At 41.6% G+C, this 21,923-nt stretch overlaps 1 protein-coding gene across 2 annotated transcripts; it reads right to left on the bottom strand.

The window, feature by feature from the left end:
* Positions 1-10,249: 10,249 nt before the first annotated feature.
* IL1A (interleukin 1 alpha) lies at positions 10,250-19,582 on the bottom strand. 2 transcript variants are annotated; one of them, XM_062208744.1, is made up of 7 exons: positions 19,532-19,582; positions 18,817-18,871; positions 17,845-17,893; positions 16,105-16,327; positions 14,024-14,197; positions 13,160-13,281; positions 10,250-11,002 (listed from the first exon to the last, which is right to left on the bottom strand). In XM_062208744.1, the coding sequence occupies exons 2-7, from the start codon at positions 18,861-18,863 to the stop codon at positions 10,814-10,816; spliced, it is 804 nt and encodes a 267-aa protein (XP_062064728.1). In that variant the 5' UTR covers positions 18,864-18,871; positions 19,532-19,582; the 3' UTR covers positions 10,250-10,813. The 2 variants fall into 2 exon arrangements, with proteins under 2 accessions (XP_062064728.1, XP_062064729.1); XM_062208745.1 differs by having other exon boundaries at positions 16,105-16,324.
* Positions 19,583-21,923: the final 2,341 nt, after the last annotated feature.

Genomic DNA, 21,923 nt, shown 5'->3' with positions numbered 1-21,923 from the left:
TGCAGTTGATTCCTATCTTTCTCTGAAGCCAAGGATCCTCCTGAGGCTACGAGTTCCCAGCCGTCCTGTACCTCAGTGATCATGGGTGTACCAATGTCTTTGTGAGTCCCTCTTTTCAATTGTTTTGGGTATGTACACCAAGGGGAGTATTGTTGAATCATATGGTAATTCTGTTCCTAAGTTTTTTGGGGGACATTCTACTCTTTCAGGATAGCTCCCTTTTCATGTACACTATGCATATGGCCTTATCAGCTGAGCATATGCCTAACCAAAGGGGTACAGCAGAGGGCAGGCCCAATGGTCCCCAGTCCCTATACATGCCTCTTCCCCCTGTTTCAGTCCTAAATGTATTCATTGGAAGTTTGCCCTCTGTTGTTCTCCATTTTCATGGAGAGCTCTGGGCAATGCTCTTGGACGTCTCTGCATCAGGATCCCTCCTCCCTGGGAGCTGGGGGGGGGGGGGGTGGTGGTGGGTAGTCAACATCTGGGCCCCTTTCCTAGGTTTGCTTCCCTAGTTGGGCATTTGGCAGAGCGGGAAGCCATAGCAGCAGCTCTTTGGGGTTGGGAGAAAGCTATGCTGGGGTTTCTGGACTTACCCTACATGTTGACGTTTACGTTAGTGGTATAACACACATTTAAGATAAGAAAATGGATCATTGTTCTGATGAAAACTTTGACTCTTTGTCCAGGACTATGACTTTATGCCTAATGGTTACATCTAGGAGTTGAGCAACAGCCTCCTTTGTTAGTGGCCAAGGGGCTCCTTTGTGGGCAGTTTTGGGAAAGTGAAGAGGCCCTGTTGGTCTTCACAGAATCTTAGTGACTAAATGTGTTTCAGTTTAGAAGTCCTCTTGCCTGGCCTCCCATTCAGTGCTAGAGAACTTTATAGATGCCATGTAGGTATTACACTTTGGCAGGAGTACTGCTGGTTCTGGGGAGCTGTCTCACCTGTCCTGTTATTGGAGAACACTGCCAGTTGTGAAATGTTTCTTAAAATAAGCTCAGGCCGGTGCTGCTGCTCAACAGGCTAATCCTCTGCCTGCGGCGCCGGCACACCAGGTTCTAGTCCCGGTCGGGGCGCCAGATTCTGTCCTGGTTGCCCTCTTCCAGGTCAGCTCTCTGCTGTGTCCTGGGAGTGCAGTGTACCTGCATGGGATACCAGGAGGAAGCACCTGGCTCCTGCCTTTGGATCAGCGCGGTGCGCCGGCCGCGGCGACCATTGGAGGGTGAACCAATGGCAAAGGAAGACCTTTCTCTCTGTCTCTCTCTCTCACTGTCCACTCTGCCTGTCCAAAAAAAAAAAAAAAAATTAAAAAAAAGAAGAGTTCTCTTTGTCTCTCCTCTCTCTGTATAACTCTGACTTTCAAATAAATAAATAAATCTTAAAATAAGCTCAAACACATTGGTCCCAGGCCTTTGGAGGAACTAGGCCAGTCCTGCACCCTTTCCTCTATCCTTTGGATATTTGAAGGAGTATTTTGTAGGACATGAACTGTGGGGGCAAATCGTAGGCAGATTAACTTCTCAACTCATCCATTAAGACAGCACTGTGGCTCTCTCTGCTACCGCGGCGGCCATTTGAGGGTGAACCACCGGCAAAAGGAAGACCTTTCTCTCTGTCTCTCTCTCTCACTGTCCACTCTGCCTGTCAAAAAAAAAAAAAAAAAAAAAACTAGTGGATTTAATGGCTTCTGACTGCTCTAAGGCTAAAGCCCTCAAGCCTCTGCAGGACCTGGACTCCGCCTAATTCTTCACCCTTACCCCACACTCCTCTCCCCTTGCTCAGTGTTATCCATTCACACTGCTTTTTCTGCTATTTTATTGCCATACTTTTTTCTCCGACTGGGAATCCAATCCCTCTTCCTCTTTTCACTTGGGCAATTACTGTTGCTATTTTTACTATAACAGCTTTGTTGAGATATTCACAAACCATACAATTTACCCACTCCTATTGTAGAGAGTTCTCATCACCCCCTACAGAAACCCCATGGTCATTATTAGGCACTCCCTGTTCTCTCCTCCCAGGCCGTGGAAACCTCTAATCTATTTGATAGGTTTTCCTGTTCTAGACATTTCCTATACACAGAGTCATGCAATACATGGTCCATGGCAAGCTTCTTTCACTTAGCATGTTGTTTTCAAGCTTTATTCATGTATCAGTACTTAGCATGTATCAGTGCTTCATTTCTTTTTATGGCTGGATAATATTCTGTTGTATGAATAATGCCCACTCATCTATTGATGGATATTTAGATTATTTCCATTTTTTGGGTGCTGTGAATAATGATGCATTAATGTACAAGCTTTCACATGGATATTTGTTTTCAATACTCATGCTATGGTTTGAATATGGTTGTTCCCCCTGGAACTCATGTTGGAAATTTGATTGACATTGTGGTGGTGTTGGAAGCTGGGACTGATAAGAGGTGCTTAGGACTCATTAAAGGGGTTGCTACCTTTCTGGTGATACTGGGTTAATCCTCACAGGACTGGATTAATTCCCAAAAGAGCAGGTTATTCTAAAGTGAGCCCAGCCCCTCTGGCTTGCTCTTCTGTGTGTGTGTCCCCATCTGACTCTGCTATGTTATGAAGTCCCCACCAGAGGCAGTTGCTTAATCTTGAGCTTCTGAGCTTCTGGAGCTAGGACCCCAAATAAGTCTCTTTCTTTTTTAACTCACACTGTTTCAGGTGTTCTGTTACAGCGATAGAAGACAGACTGAGACAATAACTTATGAATGAGATTACTGAGTCACGTGGTAACTCTGTATGTATCCACTTGAGGAACTGCCGGACTGTTTCCAGAAGCAGTTGTACTATTTTACATCTCCACAAGCAGTGTATGAAGGTTCCCATTTCTCTACAACCTGAACAACATTTGTTATGGTCCACTTTTTATTGCAATCATTGTAGTAGGTGTGAAGCACTATCTCACTGTGGCTTTTGTTTGTATTTCCTAGATGGCTTAAATATTGGTCATCTTTTCACATGCTTGTTGGCCATTTGTAGATCTTTGAAGATGTGTCTTTGGCCCATTTTTTTTTTAAAGATTTATTTTTATTTATTTGAAAGAGAGTTACAGAAGGCCGGCGTCGCGGCTCAATAGGCTAATCCTCCGCCTGCGGGTTCTAGTCCCGGTTGGGGCGCCGGATTCTGTCCTGGTTGCCCCTCTTCCAGGCCAGCTCTCTGCTATGGCCCAGGAGTGCAGTGGAGGATGGCCCCAGTCCTTGGGCCCTGCACCCGCATGGGAGACCAGGAGAAGCACCTGGCTCCTGGCTTCGGATCAGCGTGGTGCGCTGGCTGCAGCATGCCAGCTGCAGCGGCCATTAAGGGGTGAACCAACGGAAAAGGAAGACGTTTCTCTCTGTCTTTCTCTCTCACTGTCCACTCTGCCTGTCAAAAAAAAAAAAAAAAAAAAAAAAAAAAAAAAGAGAGTTACAGAGAAAGGTAGAGATAGAGAGAGAGGTCTTCCATCTGCTGGTTCATTCCCCAGATGGCTGCAACGGCCGGAGCTGTGCCAATCCAGAGCCAGGAGCTTTCTTCAGGTCTCTCCCATAGGTGCAGGGGCCCAAGGACTTGGGCCATCTTCTACTGCTTTTCCAGGCCATAGCAGAGAGCTGGATTGTAGAGGAGCTGCCGGGACTAGAACTGGTGCCCATACGGGATGCCAGTGCTTCAGGCCAGGGCTTTAACCTGCTGCACCACAGCGCTGGCCCTATGGCCCATTTTGAAAGTGAGTCATTGTCTCTGTTTTGTGTTCTTGTAACAGAATATCTGAGACTGAATAACTTATGAAAAACAGAAAAATTTTTCTCACTGTCTGGAGACTGGGAAGTTCAAGGTTGAGGGGCTCACAACTGGGCATGCCTTCTTGCGGTGTTGTTCCTTGGTGGAAGGTGGAAGGGTAAGAAAATGTGAGTGCAGGGGTCGATGCTGTGGCACAGCAGGTAAAGCTGCCACCTGCAGTGCTGGCATCCCATATGGGCACCGATTCGAGTCCCGGCTGCTCCACTTCTGATCCAGCTCTCTGCTATGGCCTGGGATAGCAGCGGAGGGTGGCCCAAGTCCTTGGGCCCCTGTACCCGCTTGGGAGACCTGGAAGAAGCTCCTGGCTCCTGGATTCAGATTGGCGCAGCTCCAGCCGTTGCGGCCAGTTGGGGAGTGAACCAGTGGATGGAAGATTAATCTCCCAGGAACAAATTCACTAAGTAAAAGTGGCAACAGTGGGGCTGGCATTGTGAATGAGCTCTATTTTTTGGAGGGAACGAGAGGTGGGTGTTCCTCTGGAAATCAAGGCCTCTTGTTTGTCAAAGCTAGGAGCCACAGGTAGGCTTTGGGATTTTGAGAGATGAGAGGGTAAGTAAGGATAATCCACTCATGGTTTTTTTTCTCAGTTAGGCAGAGCGTTACAGATGTTCTGAAGGTGTGAATCCAAGGGCAAGTACATACCTGCTGGGTCCCTCAGTGTCTGTGTAAGTGTAGGCGAGTATATGAGATGGAAGGGAACTTCTGCTGTTGGGTACCTTATTTCCCTACAGGGCCCACTGGTGCCCTGGGGCTGTTGGAAGGCCTCTGCTGAATTGATGGGACCTGTGCGTTCCTTCTTCTCCTAACCCTGCATCAATTTGCCCAAAGGGTATCCATAGTTAACCTCACGATGAGACTATCTTTGACTCTAGGAATATCTTAATTCTAAATATGATAGTTACCTTTGGAGCTTAAAAAAAAAATGTTCCTATCCCAGACTGAATCCAAGTCTCCAGAGATGATGCCTGGGCCTGGATACTTTGGAAGAGCTCTGTTATCAGAGAACCCCAGGTGCTCCACAGCTGTGGTTTTGCTACCCTCCAGGGAGTACCCTTTTTGCACATAATGTTGCATAAGACCCTCTGTTGTTTGTCAGCCACTCTGATAGAAAGATAGGCAAGATAGTAATTTTAGAGAAGAGGGAGCAAAGGTGTTTTTTCCTAGTGAGAACAGCAGATAGGAAAGGGAGTGAGAGAGGAAAGAACACAGCGTATCCACAGAGACCAATTACCTGTAGAGCACTTCAAGGTAAGTGAATAGCTTATGCCCAGGATTGATGGACAGTACAAAAAACCCCCATGTCTGATTACACAAAGTTAGAAGTGAAATAAGGACATTTTTTCCCTATAAATGAAAAAGATCCCTCTTTATTGAGGTATAACTTACATACATTGAAATTCATTTTATGTATAGTTCAATGAGATGTTTTTAAATAATAAATTTTGTATAAATTGGAATATTATATAATCATACATTCATTTAAAAGATCAGAAAAATATGAAACTAAAAATGTAATTTACAAATCATTCAATTATTCAGAGGTAAGAACTAATATTATTTTAGAGTATACTTTTCAACAATGATTTTAACACAAATAGTAGATATTTAAAATAAAAACAGAATCACTGTAAAACCATTTGCAACCTATTGTTTATACTCTACAACACACTGAGAAAAATAAAAATACGTTTTCCAAACTGCAGAAGTCACAAGTCAAGAGAGAGAGTCAATGTATCAAACAAGAGAATCAAAATCCAGAATAATCTAGAAAGATCTTGAGGCCAAATTAACAAGATTAAATTTCACAGGGCTACATTTAAAGTTCTGAACTTAGCTGAGAACCTGTTGGTCTTAGCTGGCTACAAATATATGAATGAACAGAAACTAATGCTTGGGCTGCCTTAAAAGTATAACATCCAAAATAAGAAAGAAAAGATCTCATTGTAGGCTATGCTAGCCTGACTGTATCTTAGATCCTATCCTCAATTTTGGGTAATTATTTTATAGAAGATATTCACAAGTCAATGCTGGTTCGGATCTTAGAGGACAATTCTTACAAATGCATATGGACTCAAAGTCATCACACAATCAAGGATTATATATAGACACACAAACATGTTTTATATCATGATATTTATTGCTATCCCAACAATTCCATCACTCCTAAAAGTTCAAGTGAAGTTAGCTTTCAATGTCGAGGGGGTAGTGACTCAGTGGCAGGGAAACATCTTTTGGCTTTTTGCTTTTGAACCTTGGGCTTTAGGGATTTGGTTCTATACTCCTTAATTTGGAAGCTGGTATGTAAGATGTTAACAGAAGAAATAGATTCTAACAAGTCCAGTGGTAAGGCTGTTGAATATCATCATTGTGGTGAACTTCTTGCTACTTAGGCAGTGAGGGAGGTGGGGTAAAGGATGATGGACAGTTGGCTCTGGGGGAATAATACTTTAAGATATCTCTACAATGATTCAATATTTCACTTCTGATCACAGACTGAGCAACTATTACATTTTTTAAGATTTCTTAAATTTAAATTGTTAAAATTTCTTAAATTTAAATTGTTAAAATTTCTTAAATTTGTATGCTTGCTCATGATTTTGTTTTCACTTATTAAAATATTAAGATATATTAAAGGCCGGTGCCGTGGCTTAACAGGCTAATCCTCCGCCTTGCAGCGCCGGCACACCAGGTTCTAGTCCCGGTTGGGGCGCCGGATTCTATCCCGGTTGCCCCTCTTTCAGGCCAGCTCTCTGCGATGGCCCGGGAAGGCAGTGGAGGATGGCCCAAGTGCTTGAGCCCTGCACCCGCATGGGAGACCAGGAGAAGCACCTGGCTCCTGGCTTCGGATCAGCACGATGCGCCAGCCACAGCGGCCATTGGAGGGTGAACCAACAGCAAAGGAATACCTTTCTCTCTGTCTCTCTCTCTCTCACTATCCATTCTGCCTGTCAAAAAAAAAATAAAATAAAATAAAAATAAAAAAATATATATATATTAAAGTTAAAATATTTCTTAAGTCTTAAAACCAAAGGACAACTAGAAAGCAGGTCTTAGTCTTCCTGTAGCCATACTTAGGTAAGGAAATTCTAGTAAAGTAGTTGCTTCTAGAAATAATAAGGTAAAACAAACATGAGACCAAGTTTCTATGAACTCTATCAGTTAGACTGAGTTGGCTTCCAGTAATAGCAAACCAAATGAAAGTAGTTTAATAATAATAACAGTCGGCGCCGCGGCTCACTAGGCTAATCCTCCGCCTTGCGGCACTGGCACGCTGGGTTCTAGTCCCGTCGGGGCGCCGGATTCTGTCCCGGTTGCCCCTCTTCCAGGCCAGCTCTCTGCTGTGGCCCGGGAGTGCAGTGGAGGATGGCCTCTCTCTCACTGTCCACTCTGCCTGTCAAAAAAATAATAATAATAACAACTTTTTTTATATTCTTAAAATATGGAGGTCGGTTCTTAGTGTAACAGTATTGTTAGAGATGCTGGTTCTTCTCTGTTCTGCCTTCCTCACATGTGATGGTGCTGTCCCCATTGTTACAGGTCAGTGACCACAGTTCCAAGTCCACGAACATGTCTAATGGAAGAGGGAGGCGGGAAAAAGGACCTTGTTCTATAGAGCTCTCTCTTTTATCAGGGTAGAAAATCTTTTCCAGAAGTTACTCCCAACATATGGACATCTCACTAGACAGGATTAAATTAACAGGACTTAAGCATGGGAGAATAGAATATCATCTTAAACCAATTAGATTCATTCTCAAAGGCAAGGTGTGTTGATTTTGAAAATCAAGTTTCTATTAGTAAGGAAGAAGGGGAGATGATGACTGTATGGACAGCCTCAGTGTTCACCATATGCGTTTCTTCTTTTCTCTCTTTCATGGCACTTTTAGGATTTTACCTACTGCATGCGTGCCGATATCTTCCAAATCCACATCTAGTCTTAACTTCTGAGTTCCAAATCCCTTATCATCTGCCCACTTGACTTTTGCACTTGGGTATCCTGGTAGTAGCTCAGATATGTATCTAAAATTGTATTTATCATACTTCATCCTGGAATGGAGAAGAACTTCATATTTCTACCATATTTCTAAGTCTCTAGTTCCAGGAAATAGGGTCATTTTGAATTACTTCTTCCTTTTTTTCCCATTATTCCACATTTAATTCCCAAGCCCCCTAGATTTTCACTTTTTTCCAACTCAAGATATCTTGTATCCGGGCTTTCCAAATGGATTAATTGGTTGTTTTTCAAAGAATTTATTTATTTTATTTGTGAGGGGGGAGAGAGAGAGAGAGAGGAATCCTCTTTGTTGCTTCACTGCCCAAATACCTTTAGTGGCCAAGGGGATAAATCTGGGAACCAGTAACTCAATCCAAGTCTTCCATGGGGTTTGCAGGAAACCAATTGCTTGACTACCTTGAGCTATCTCTACTGCCTCCCAGGTTCTACATTAGCAAGAAGCTGGAGTCTGGAGTTTGAGGCTGGCATTGAACCTGGCACTCTGAAGTGTGGGTATCCTAAGTGGTGTGTTAACCACTCAACTGGACACTCTCTTCCATTAGTTTTTTTTTTTTTTTTTTTGACAGGCAGAGTGGATAGTGAGAGAGAGAGAGAGAGAAAGGTATTCCTTTTTTTGCTGTTGGTTCACCCTCCAATGGCCGCTGTGGCCGGCGCATTGTGCTGATCTGAAGCCAGGAGCCAGGTGCTTCTCCTGGTCTCCCATGTGGGTGCAGGGCCCAAGCACTTGGGCCATCCTCCACTGCCTTCCCGGGCCATAGCAGAGAGCTGGCCTAGAAGAGGGGCAACCGGGATAGAATCCGGTGCCCCGACTGGGACTAGAACCTGGTGTGCCGGCGCTGCAAGGCGGAGGATTAGCCTGTTAAGCCGCGGCGCCGGCCCCATTAGTTGTTTTTTAACATAGTTCTCTGTGTATGAGTTTGTATACATGTAAATATATATGTATATGTATAAAAGCATACATGATATATATGTAATATGAATTTTAGCTGAACCTGAGAATATTATCTTTTTTTTTTTAAAGATATATTTATTTGAAAGAGTTACAGAGAGAGAGAAGGAGAGGCAGAGAGAGAGAGAGGTCTTCCATCTTCTGGTTCACTCCCCAATTGGCTGCAATGGCTGGAGCCGCACTGATCCGAAGCCAGAAGTCAGGAGCTTCCTCTGGGTCTCCCACGTGGGTGCAGGGGCCCAAGGACTTGGGCCATCTTCTACTGCTTTCCCAGGCCACAGCAGGGAGCTGGATCAGAAGTGGAGCAGCCGGGGCTCGAACCAACGCTCATATGGGATGTTGGCACTGTAGGTGGAGGCTTTACCTGCTACGTCACAGCACTGGCCCTGAGAATATTATCTTGTTTAAAAAGATTTTATTTATTTATTTGTGAGGTAGGGTTACAGATAGAGAGAGGGAGAGACAGAAAGATTTTCCATCCTCTGGTTCACTCCCCAGATGGCTGCAATGACTGGAATTGGGCCGATCTAAAGCCAGGAGCCAAGAGCCTCCCCCTGGTCTCCCACATGGATGCAGGGGCCCAAACACCTGAGCCATCTTCCACTGTTTTCCCAGGCCATAAGCAGAGAGTTGGATTGGAAGAGGAGGATTTGAACCAGTACCCATCTAGGATGCTGGCGCCATACTAAGGCTACAGCACTGGCCCTGAGAATATTATCTTTTAAAATGCTATTTATACATACTGGCAGTTAGCAAAGTGGAGAGAAAACTATAAAATCTTGGTAAAGTAACAGTAAGTGTATTTATGTGAATTTTACCATTTGTCCATAGTTACCATGAAGTAATATAATGATAAAAACAACAATATAATGATGAATACAACAAATAACTACATATCAGTTATTTTTTTGAGGTTTATTCAATTTTGGTTGATAATAACAAATCAATCATTATTGCAGATAAAAGGTAACACTATGTTTTGATGTCAATTTTTAGAAACTAGAAGCCCTAATTACATCCCAGAAATGAAACTTTGAATGCAATGGTTGCCAAAGTTAAGTTCATCCACTTTTGTCTAGTATGATTTGACTACAGGTAAAATGAGTGACAGAAGAATGTGAAGATAAGTTTAAGGGCAGAAGAGTGAAATATTGGCCCAGTTATCAGCTCAAACATTCAAATAAATTACAAATAATTTATTATCATAAGTACAGGGTCTCCAGTACCAGAACTGAGAGCTTCTTGGCTATGTATAAAGTACAACTTGGATCAAAGTATTCTCATGTAAGTAGAACAGACTCATTCTGTCTAGAAAACACTGTGCACTATTGTTAAGGTTGCCTAGTCAAACTCAAGACTATTCAAGAAACTGCTATAAATATAATAATAGTTATTATTATCTTAAATACATTTATAAATACATATATATATAAATAACTTAAAAATAAGATTACATTTTTTTCCTTGAAGCTCAGCTTCAAGCAGTATTTTAACAAAATGACCTCACTGATTGACACAAAGAACCATTAAGGCAGGAACAATGTAGGTTTTATTTCTTCCATCTTGAAAACAATAAAACTGAGGTTCCAGGAACTTATGCTATTTGACTAAGGATCTAACAGTCTTAAAAGCAGAAGGCAAATAGTCGAAATGATATTCTGTGTAGCTTCTCATTCTATCATTATGTGTATCTGTTAGTTTTATTATGCCTTAGCTAACCCATCTGTAATATGGGTAGAATCTTTTTGGTAGCCATAGTCAGTAGCCCTGGTCCTCCTAAGGTAGTTATCAGGAACAATAATTAAAATGATTGGCACTGTACAAAGTATAGGGTGATCTTTCAACAACAAACAACATTATATGTTAGTGTTGGTTCCATTAGACTTGGCTTCTCTCTTATGAAGAGGGGAAACATTCATGCAGAATTATGCAGGCTCAGCACATGCTCAGCAAATGACTAAGAGTGAAGACTGGCTTCTTCATGTACACGGTACATACAGATGGTCAACACTTCACTAGTGAGTGGACTTCCAGAGCTAAGGCTGGTTTTATGAGATCTGAAACTCAGTCATCGAAGGTAACCCCCTTGCCATGTGCACCAGATGTTCTGGCTTTGTGGCGATAAACAGCTGTGGGTTGGCTGCTGACTTGAAGTAGTTCTTATTGCCTTGACTTTCCCAGAAGAAGAGGATGTCACTCTCGCTGTCTGTGATGATCCTGGGTGTCTGAGGCATTTCCTGTGCAAAGAGAACAGAATTCTCTTAGAGATCAAGGAGGTGCTAGAAAAAGGACGTCCTGGCATTTGGCCTTCAGGAGAGACGACACTTTAGGACCATGACTGTGATATGATGAGCTAGGCTCTACATTCATTTGTTCATTCATCAAGCATTTATCACATGCCTATTAGACGTATGGCTTGGTCTATTTATAAGAGCTGATTTTCTTAGTTAACCAGAAAGAAATCTAAATCAGTCAGGAAGATTGCCAATGACACTAGTGTTTGAATGTATCTATGCAGGCAGGTGTGAAACAGTTTGTGTCCTGCCTTAAACATAGGCAAAAGGCATTTTGCATCAAATATGCCACTGGTGATTCTAAGACCTCTAGGGATTTTGCTTGCTAACTGTGCAAATCCTATCTTCAAGAAAACTATTTAGTATTTAGATGACATTTATTTCTGTGTTTTAGTCAACAGTTGAAGGTTAAACACACACACACACACACACAGACACAGACACACAGACAAAACTTTTCAGGTGTACAAGTTGCTGAAACCTTTCAACAAAATCTCTTTAGACTGTACTTTTCCTGTGAGTGGGAATAGAATCTAACAATACTTTATTGGAAAAATAAATTTCAAATTCCAAATTGAGATGTTTATGTCCTACTCTTTTAAATGTAAAGCAAGCAAATATCTTTTTGAAGCTTGTTTGAGTGTTTCCATGTCAGCAAGAATTTTTTTACTAAACACATTCCTCTCCTAGGTTTTTCCATCTCAGTAATTGGAGCTCCTCCTCTTCCCCTGTTGTTCAATCTCTATAATAATCCAACTTCTATTTCTCTTCGCCTGTTTTCCTTACTCCACCCACATGACTCTTAATCGGGCTTTCTGCTTTCTTCGTTGTTTTCCTTTTGATGTGCTGTCTGTTGTAGGACATCAAATGAGGTCAGGACACTGAACTGTCTGAAGTTTTTAGTGGCTTTTCATTGCACCTCAAATGGAATCCGAATGTGAGCTGTGCAGCCTCTGCATATCTTACTTCTGACAAAGCTCCAGTTCGAGATTACTTCTACTGATCCTTGAATCTGGCCTTCCTGCTCTTGGTGCTCTAGTGCCTGGGTGCGCTCAGACCCTTCCAAGCCTTCCATTTAGAATGCCCCGTCCACCCTTTCACATGGCCTGCTCCCTCCTATCAGTAGCTCTCATCTAACACAGAGCTCTGCCTTTGCTACTCTATCTAAATAGCATTCTCTCATTTCCCCCATTTTAGCACCTTCTTTGTTTGAAAGAGCATCTTACAGCTTTTGTTGATTGTTTGGCTTCTCTATTGTCTCTGTCCCCCAGATGGCTAAATTCTAATACCTAGGGACTTTGACTCACACTTGTCCACATAGCAGTTCGCAGTGTGCATGACAAAATAGATGGCACTCCCTAAATAATGCTTATTGGATGAATTAAGGGATGAAGCTACTGCCCTCCTCTGTAGACATTACTTTCATTTTACTTGACCAGGGAGAGAAACACATACATCACATAAATTCTAGTTGGGGATAAGAGCCTTTGGGTTATACGTTTACTGAATAGGAGTCAACTACTTATTAGTGGAGAAAACTAGTGCTATTTTGGGCATGCTTGTGTGTGTCTGTGTATTTGAGAGGCAAGGTGGGATTGGAGATGGGGTTGGGGTGAGGGGTGATGCTGACACCAATGATAAGGGAGAGGCACTGGAGTCGGAGGGCCAGAGTTTGAGTATTGGAACCCAGCTTTTGCTCTGTGCCAATTGTCTAGTGACTAACCCTCTCTGATAACAGTTGGCTTATTTGAATTTCTTGAAGGCAGGCTCCACTGATGTAAAGCCTAGTAGGTCACAGATGATGTCATAAAAGATGGATAGAAAGAATGGTTGTGCAGGCATGGGAGGTAAATAAGGCTCAGGTATGGCAGGGAAAAGGAAGAAAACACTTTTTCACATATTTACTCTTGCCACCTCCATTATCCCCTTCCACAGACCCTGCCTAGGATCGCCTCAGAGGCTGGGTGAGAATTCAGATGGGGGTGGCATGGATAGGTTGGGGTTGTAGTAGCAAGAGAAGAGGAGTGTGTCACCTTTTGGGATCATTTATAAATGTGTGGGATGTAAAGGAGAGTAAATTGGAGACTTAGGACAACTGACCTTTAGCAGCACAGGTTCATCTTCATTCTGGGCACTCACAAACAGTGGAGTTTGTGAGATTCTTAAAGTTACAGGAAGTATAGAATCGTCTGATGTCATGTAGACCCCCATGTCAAATTTCACTGTGAAAGAGAAGGAAAATCAGGAGTTTATACAGATTGTGAGATTGTGTGTGTGTGTGTTATGTAGTTAGGTACCCAACTATGGTATACATGAAGTCTGGCATGCAATACTATTCTTCTTTGGATCCTTCACAGTATGTATCACATTTACCAGGCAGGTAAATATCAGGTTAATATTTAAAAATTTCCTGTGTTGAATATTAAATGTTTGGAGGCTGAATAAGTATTTGTCAGAACTCTTGTAATTACATTGGTGGGATAAAACCCTGCACTTTGATAATTCACAAGATCATAATGACCTAAAATGAAGTTTAGGAAGTTGATATAAAAGTTTTAGTTGTAACTTTGATGTATAGGCTTTCTCTAATGGAGAGGAATTCTTCCCATTGGCTTCTGGGTAAATTTGAGTACGTCATTTACTAGTTCTGAGACTCTATTTCCTCATCTTTAAAATTAGGGCAAGAAGACCCATCTGAAAGCACCAAGGAGATAGTGCATCACGCAGCTTTGCACTCCACTTCATTCTTTCGAAGACAGAAACCTGTTTTGTAGATCATTCAGATTTGGCCTAAACTTCTGTTTTTGATCAGATTCTGTTTTGTACCGGGAGCTATGTGCCTCATTCTATTGTAGAAGAATTGTATTAAGTTGGGATTTAGAGAGGTTTACTGGTTGAGAGCAGAAAGCTTGGAAAACAAACAAACAAACACCAGAGGGGAGGGTGACATAGTTGGCTCTTTACCTGCATCGCCCATATTTTGTAGTGGAGCTGCCCTGAGGTACTGATCTGAGATGTCACGAACTAGGCTTTGATTGAGGGCATCATTCAGGACAAACTCTTGTTTGATGATTCTCAAGTATTTGTATCTCATGTTTCTCTGGAAGATGGAAGGTACTGATCTGGGCTGGATGATTCCTAAAACCATCATTACAAGTTCAGATTAGTGTCTAGGTGCTAACACAGATGATACACACTCTCCTACAAGCACAGAAAACAGCTCTAAGAGGGACATTAAGAAGCTTCCAGTCCAATAATGGAAATGGAGGGAAGGAGATCAGCTGGTAAGCAGTGGGACTGATTCTAGAATTATCTTGTGGATACTTATTTGCCTTTTCCCCCCAAACTTTATCCCTCAGGCAATATTTTCCTTAAAAAAGAGACTATTTGTGCAACATTCTCATTTTTGGTTGTTTGGAGTTTGTAAGTGACCCAGAAGACTACTAGTCTTCCCATCTGTATTTCCCAATAAATGCACTGTGAGAAAAAAAAAATGAGTATATTGAGAATTGTATGTCTCTGAGGGCACAGGTCTACCTCCTTTCTGGAAAGTGGTATCAATAGTTTCTCAAATCCTCATGTGTCTGAGTAATTCTACTTTTAGGACTCTAAGTAAGTAAATGGTAACAGAGCTGAAGATTTATTGATAGACATTCTCAAATGAGATTGATATACTGATCAAATGAGATTGATATAATTTTAAGATATAAAATTCTTAAGCATATTCTTAAAGCATTAAACCCCTTTGTCTAAGTGTATAAATATAGGCTTTAAAGAAACACAAGGTTGGCAGTGGCAATATGAGTGGCTTTCATTTTCTTTATGTTTTCTTGTATTTTAAAATCTTCCAGGTGAACATATACTATTGTTTTGATGTTATGTTGATATACAAGAATATTTGGTTTATATTTCATATGGAGGCTCATTCAGTAAAGACATGGAAGAAAAACTATGGTTTATACAGTCGTAGCTGAAGTATATTTGAGGCTCTTCCACTTATATAGTGTCTGCCTTTGGCCAGTTTACTTATATCGGTGAGCTTAATTTCCTCATATACAAGGGCACTTCAAAAAGTCCATGGGCAAACAGAACTAACAAAAGGACTTAAAAAAAAATTTGAAATCCATGCATAGTTTTTATTTTTCATCATAATTTGTGTTTTCCACAAACTTTTTGTAGAGCATGGGTTTCAAAGGGTTGTTTTTTTCCCACCAAAATAAACTTTTCATTCCATTTTCCATGAACTTTTTGAAGCATCCTCATTAGAATGTAGAGTTGTTCTAAGGCCTAGAGACAGTGCAGACATGAATACCTTAATAGTGCTGGTATTGTTAATAAAGGTGGTGGTAGTAGTAGTTAGTAGTAGTAGTAGTAATAGTAACAACATTTTTTGGGTTCTTACTATACAGCAGTAGCCCAAAACTTTGGAAATGTTGACTGATTTACTCATCATAACAACACAGTGAGGTAGGGACTCTATTTCCATTTTTCAGCAGAGGAAGTTGAAGCACAGAAAGATTAAGTAACATGTCCAAAGAGGCATAGTTAATAGTAAGTAGGTGAACAATCTTGTTAAGTGGCCATTCACTAACAATAAATAACTACTTTCTCCTGAGATACTAAAAGTCAAACAACCTTTACAACCTGGCCAGAGAATGAGTACAAGAGCAAGTATATATACTCAGGCCACTTCTAATCTGTTGCTAATAGAGAAGGATTCAAAACTCACTTCCCTTCCTTCCAGTTACTAGACTAATGCCTGGCTGGCCTCTTGTCATCCTCACACTAGGTTCTATTTTCTCTGATTCTGACTTAATTTTATTTACTTTTAAATCATTTATTTTAAATTATTCATTTTAAATTTAATTTAAAATTAAATAAAATTTAATTTTATTTACTTTTAAATCATTTATTTTAAATTATTCATTTTAAATTTAATTTAAAATTAAATAAATTTTAATTTTATTTTCTCTGATTCTGATTTAATTCCTTATTTACTTCAAAGAAAGAAAGGATATTATTGTGCTTGACCCCTTACCCCTTACCTTCTTCTGGATCACTGACATTGGCCTCCAGGTCAACATCAGTGATGGGCTGGTTTAAACTCAAGCGTCTTTTCTTCAGAATCTTCCCGCTGGCTGTTACTGCCACCACATTCTCCTGGAAGGTGAGGTTGGGTGACACAGAGGTTTCAGAGGTACTCAAAGACACAACTTTATTCACGCAGCCTTCGTGAAGTGGTTCATAGCTTGCATCATAGAAGGACTTCTGTGAGGAAAGACAATGACAAGTGAGAAATGAGACCCCTGAAACTAGCAAACTCAGTGAGAAGGAACTACATTTTGGTCTTGGGTAACCTGTGTTTCCTCCCTTCTTCCTTTTTCTCCCTCCTTTCCTTCCTCCCTCTCCTCTAGGTTTTCTCTGAAAGAGTGTGATTTCTTTGTAAGACTTTTTTCTCTCTGCATGCTCAAAAAATGACATGGTATAAAGAAATAAGTTGACGACCTTAGGCAATGGTAGTAGCCTTCCCCCTCAGAAGGTTAAACATCTACTTGACTGTGCTCAAAGTATTTTTAAAAATATCTATTTATTTATTTGAAAGGCAGAGCTACAGAGAGGCAGAGGCAGAGACAGAGAGGTTTTTCGTCTGCTGGTTCACTCCCCAGATGGCCGCAATGGCCGGAGCTATGCCAATCTGAAGTCAGGAGCCAGGAGCTTCTTCCAGGTCTCCCAAGTGGGTGCAGGGGCCCAAGGACCTGGGCCATCTTCCACTGCTTTCCCAGGCCATAAAGAGAGCTGGGATAGAAGTGGAATAGCTGGGACTTGAACTGGTGCCCATATGGGATGCTGGCACTGCAGGTGGCAGCCTTACTAACTACACCATGGCACCGGCCCCTCAAAGTATTTTAAAGAGTATAGTATCCCTCCATATCTTTGGGTTCCACAACCATGGATTCCCCCCATCGTGTCTGGATTGAACATATACAGGCATTTATCCTTGTCACTATTCCCTAAACAATCCACTGTATAACATCTGCTTACATAGCATTTATATAATATTAGATATTACAAGTAATTCTGAGATGATTTAAAATACATGGGAGGATGTGTATGGATTATATGCAAATATGATGCTGTTTAATATAAGATTTTGGTATTCATGGTGCATGGGGTAGGGTGGGTGGTATTCCTGGAGCCAGTACCCCACAGATGGTAAGGGATGAGCATGTACCTCTGGGAACAGCTCTTAAAGCAGTTATAAAGACACATGTGGCAGTACCTGTATGTCTATTTGTGGTCTCCCAACAAAGTAACATATCTGGGTGAGTGACTGCCAGTTTCTTACTTTCACTTGACCTGCTTCTTCCATCTCATCTTCATGGGCTAGACTGTTTGGGGGGCTGTCTCTAACATCTGGTGCTGGTGTCAGAGAGGACTACCACAATGCACCATGTTAGGAGAAGAGCCTGGTGAATTGACCTGAGGGGCCGTCTCAAGAAGGACAGCCGGCATCCTGAAGAGACCTGATCCAGCAGACTGCAGTTCTTAGGGCTTCAGGACCATTCTGTTCTGTTTTGGCGAAAGCTGGTGAACATGAGTGATGCCATCAATTGTTAGTTTAGGGAGGAAGTTGGTCTCTCTTGCAAGGAAGAAATACAGGTGTTGTGACCTCCAGTGAGGGTAAAACAAAAGCATCGAAGATTCAAGCCATTGCTGTGCTTTTCTGGTGGAGAAACTACTGTGTAAAACTAGTGGTCCCCTTAGAATTACAGTCATTTTCTTACCTGAGTCAGAGAAAGATGGTCAATGGCAGAGCTGTATTCCTCATTTTCACTGTTAACATAAAATGAAGAGAATGTAATGCTGTTCATTATTTCACTATGATCACCATATTTTAATAACCACATTGATTTTGGGCAGCTAACATGGGTATACACACATTACTGTCATCTGCGAACATTAAGGACACGTACACCTGCATCTGGTAATTCATATTGCATTCATGTGGAGTTAGTAATCATTAGACCAGTCCTTGAGCTTTACCTGAGCTTTATCTATAAAAATTAGGCTTGGCTAACAAATTGAAGGGCTTTAATTGAATTTCAGGAAAAAATGTGAAACTCTGAGAGAAAAACTATACTTCGAAAGTGCCTCATTTTTACTTTAACCAAATAGATCCTCTGATACACTTTACTTTCATGTATTCACTGAGACAGCTTTAATAATTTACACTTGGTAAAATACCAAGGCAAGATTTTGATCACCTAGTTTGCGTTAGTATTTGTTATAGTAATGGAACAGCACATTAGTTTCAAATGTTCCCTCATTTTACCTGTCTGCTCATTGACCTTTCTTCTATGTCTAAATAAGGTTTGCTGGTGAACAGCTCGTCTCAGGCTCAAGTCACAGTGGAGCCATCTCCTCTTCCCCACGAAGGTCAGGCTTTCTTGAGAGCGGATTCTCTCTCAGGTGCCCATTAAAGCCTATTACCATGGCAGAGCCCATGAACTCAACCGAGGCTGTGTCCAAATTCATGGAGGAGTCAGTCCACCTCCAAAATAATTTTTCTAAAATGGCTATCTCCCTGGATGCCTGGGCTCCCTGGGTCATCTGTGACCTGCTCTGATTTCAGGGCTAGCATGTATCTCTGTGGCTTCTGCCAGCCTGGCCCCATGCTGGTCACTGTAACTGCCAGCTGGAATCGAATGCACCTTGGACCCCTCATTAAACCCCGAGAGATGGAATCTGTTTCTTACCTGAAACAGTTCTTCAGGTCTTCAAACAGGTCAGGGACTTTGGCCATCTTGATTTCTGCAACAGAGAACACGGGTGGCTGTCAGCTCTGTCAGCCTCTCAACCAGATGCCTGCCAAGGGGGACACCTCTGCTTTGTACTTCTTGAGATACTTCATTGAATGACTTAGCCCACACTCAGCATTTCCCTTGTATTTCTCACTCCCGCGAATTATTTGTATATGCATCTGCCTCCTCTACTAGATTGTAAACTTCTTTTAGAATGTTTTATATTTATATTCATTAAATAAAAAAAGAATGTTTTATTTATTTTATCTTGGTATTCCATATGTGCACAACATAATACACTGCAGAAAGTAGGCAAAATTTGGATAGGTTAAAAATTTAAAAACACATGAAAGAGAGAGAGAGAGAGAGAGATGGAAATGTTCCATTATCTGGTGGTACAGATTCCTTTCCATGGACCATGGCTATACTCATATGAAGCCAGTTCTGCTGTCTTCCCATTCCCCATTAGTAAAACCACACAGTCGTTTTCTAAAACTTGATAGTGATTCTAGCTCACACAGGAAAGCAGGAGGGACACACACACACACACACACACAACGCAGGAAGGAAGAGGTGATAGTTTTAGATAAGGCAGTTTGAGGACAATCAGCCAAGGAGAAAAACAAACAAAAAAATATTTCAAAAGCCAGAGATGTGATAAGGACAATACCTTTGCCGACTCAAGTGCCAATGAACTGACTCCTTCTCTGCTTGGAAAACTAAGCCTGAGTCAGGCTCCTTCGCCTTTTGTAATTGTCTTCTCCTAAGTAGGCGTGGCCACACTGTGTCATGGGAATTTACAGGGAAGAACTCTGCTTTTTTATTTCTCTCGTTCATTCACAGATTGTATTTTTTGCGATATTATTAACTGCAAAGATTCCAGAAGTTTTTGATTTGACTCATTTAGTATTTTGACCTTTGTAATTATATACATGTAATCTTAGAAAAAGGGAAGAAGAACAGGAAACATCAAGTTTCTAAAAATATAAAGGGGAGGAGGAAGGGAGAAATTCCCAAATCAGAATTGGAGAGAAGCTTAGTAGTTGTACTTTGTGTTTTGGCTTAATCTGTTTAGGGTTCCCCAGAGCTGAGTGTGAACTGGTGGAATGCTTGACAGCTCCTGTGAGTGAAGGGGTGGGTAGCATTTGAGGCACAATGATCCATTTGTGTGTGTGTGTGTGTGTGTGAAGAGAGAGGTTTGCTTGAATAGACATCATTCTGAGTTTGGGGGTGACAATCCTCAGGTGAGGAATAGATAGAGGAACAAAAAAGCACTTAGCCACATATGTTTGATTCTTTTACTGCTCTGAAGATGGTCAACACATTTTCTTTCTGATTAAGTCTTTCTGTAAAAGATTTATTTTTATTTGAGAGGCAGAGTTACAGAGAGAGGGAGAGACAAAAAAGGTCTTCCATCTGCTGGTTCACTCCCCAAATGGGTGCAAGGGCCCAAGTACTTGGGCTATCTTCCTCTGCTTTCCCAGGCTATTAGCAGGTAGCTGGATTGGTAGTGTTGCAGCCAGATCTCAAACTGGCACCCAGATGCTGGCACCATAGGTGGAGGCTTAACCTACTGTGCCACAGCACTATCCCCCACCCCCCATTTTTTTTTCTAACAGAGGTGATGGAGATTCTGAAGAGAACATCCAGCCCTAGCTGCATTACATTAGGTGGCCTCTACCAGAATCCAAAGAAAAGTCTGATCTCAGTCTAGGATAACCCCGAGGTGTGTGAGGTTAGCTGCAGATGCTGGGGGAGGGAAGGTGTGGAATCTTAATGTAGGACACAGCATCAGTGGTGTCTAGTCATTATCTTTAAAAGATTTTTTTAGCATCCCAAGGGGAGTCCATTTCAGGTGGTAGAACATCAAGATTCTTAACAAATAAATGTTTCAGGTTTCCTAGCTGGAATTTAAGCCATGAACATTTAAAAGAAATGAAATGGATGGGAGAAAAGTGTAGAGGAAAGGGAAAAAAAAAAGATAATGTGAGGAAGGTGAGGCACTGAAATCTGGTATAAAAAAGTTAAGAAGTACAGAAGTGGGAGTCAAGCAGCTCTTTGAGTTGGATAAATTATTCTCTCTGGTCCAGTTTAAACTGTAAACAATGGGGTCTGTTAAATGATCATTGAGATCTGTTGTAGGTATAAAACTTCTGATTCTGATTGCATTGAGCAGTTTGGCTCCTCCTGGTCATAACCCTGGTGTTACAATAGTTATTATTAAGGGTTCACACAAACCAGCACATCTTGAATATAGGCAATGTAAGTGTAGGACCAGCTTGGGGCAGAAACTTGAGTGTCTATGATAGGTCCCATACAGTGAGGGCAGCCCACTCTACTTTTCTACTTACCTTGGTTCCCCTTCAGACAGAACAACACAGAAATGTGAATCCCAGTCACCCCCTCTGCCTCTGGGGATCTTGTGAGGACTATTACTAAGAAACAATTGCTGGGCACATCATGAATGTGGGTGCTATGGAGATGTAACTAAACAAAAATAATAACAACCTTAATGATGGCTTCAGTCATCATTGAGAACCCGTAGAGTTGTCATTGTAATGCCTTAGTTCACCAAAGAAAATAGAGTTCTTTTAAAAATATTGATTTGAAAACTGAAATCAGGAGGAAATTTTCAGCCATTGAAGCCCTAAAGAAATTTGGGTTCTTGGAGCAATACACATCACTTCTTTGGCAATTCAGGAAAACACCCTTGGTTCCACTGTCTGTGGCAACACCCATCCTGGCCCTATCTTCACTCCTCGATTGTAGAGAATTCCCCAGTTGTGGTTGTTGAATTTCTCAAGGAGAGTTCGGTTGAGAAATAGCCAACTTTGCCTTCTCATGATCTTCTTGGAAACTGTTTTTTAAGAAAAGAACAGGATGAATGAGATTCAGAGTGAGAGGTCCTGGCTTTCTTTTGGGGAATCTGCTCTTCTGAACAAAGACTGTCCAGATCACCTGCCCTAGAGAAGGGTGAGAGGAATGTGATGAGTAGGACTCTACTGGGTCCTGGGATATGTGTGTATGGGAGGCTGTCCTGTGAAAAGGACTTCTGGTGTCTT

Source organism: Lepus europaeus, chromosome 13 (assembly GCF_033115175.1).
Source record: "Lepus europaeus isolate LE1 chromosome 13, mLepTim1.pri, whole genome shotgun sequence".
NCBI lineage: Eukaryota > Metazoa > Chordata > Mammalia > Lagomorpha > Leporidae > Lepus > Lepus europaeus.
The sequence above is the reverse complement of the archived record's forward strand: the minus strand, read 5'-3'. Positions and strand labels throughout refer to the sequence as shown.

What these genes read in the sequence shown, in the direction of transcription:
- IL1A (XM_062208744.1), bottom strand. Translation starts at nt 18,863, where the DNA reads ATGGCCAAAGTCCCTGACCTGTTTGAAGACCTGAAGAACTGTTTCAG. An exon ending in TGTCAGTGATCCAGAAGAAG is followed by an intron (nt 14,198 to 16,104) that starts GTAAGGGGTAAG and finishes TGATGGTTTTAG; the next exon opens with GAATCATCCAGCCCAGATCA. An exon ending in ACAAAATATGGGCGATGCAG is followed by an intron (nt 13,282 to 14,023) that starts GTAAAGAGCCAA and finishes TCTCTTTCACAG; the next exon opens with TGAAATTTGACATGGGGGTC.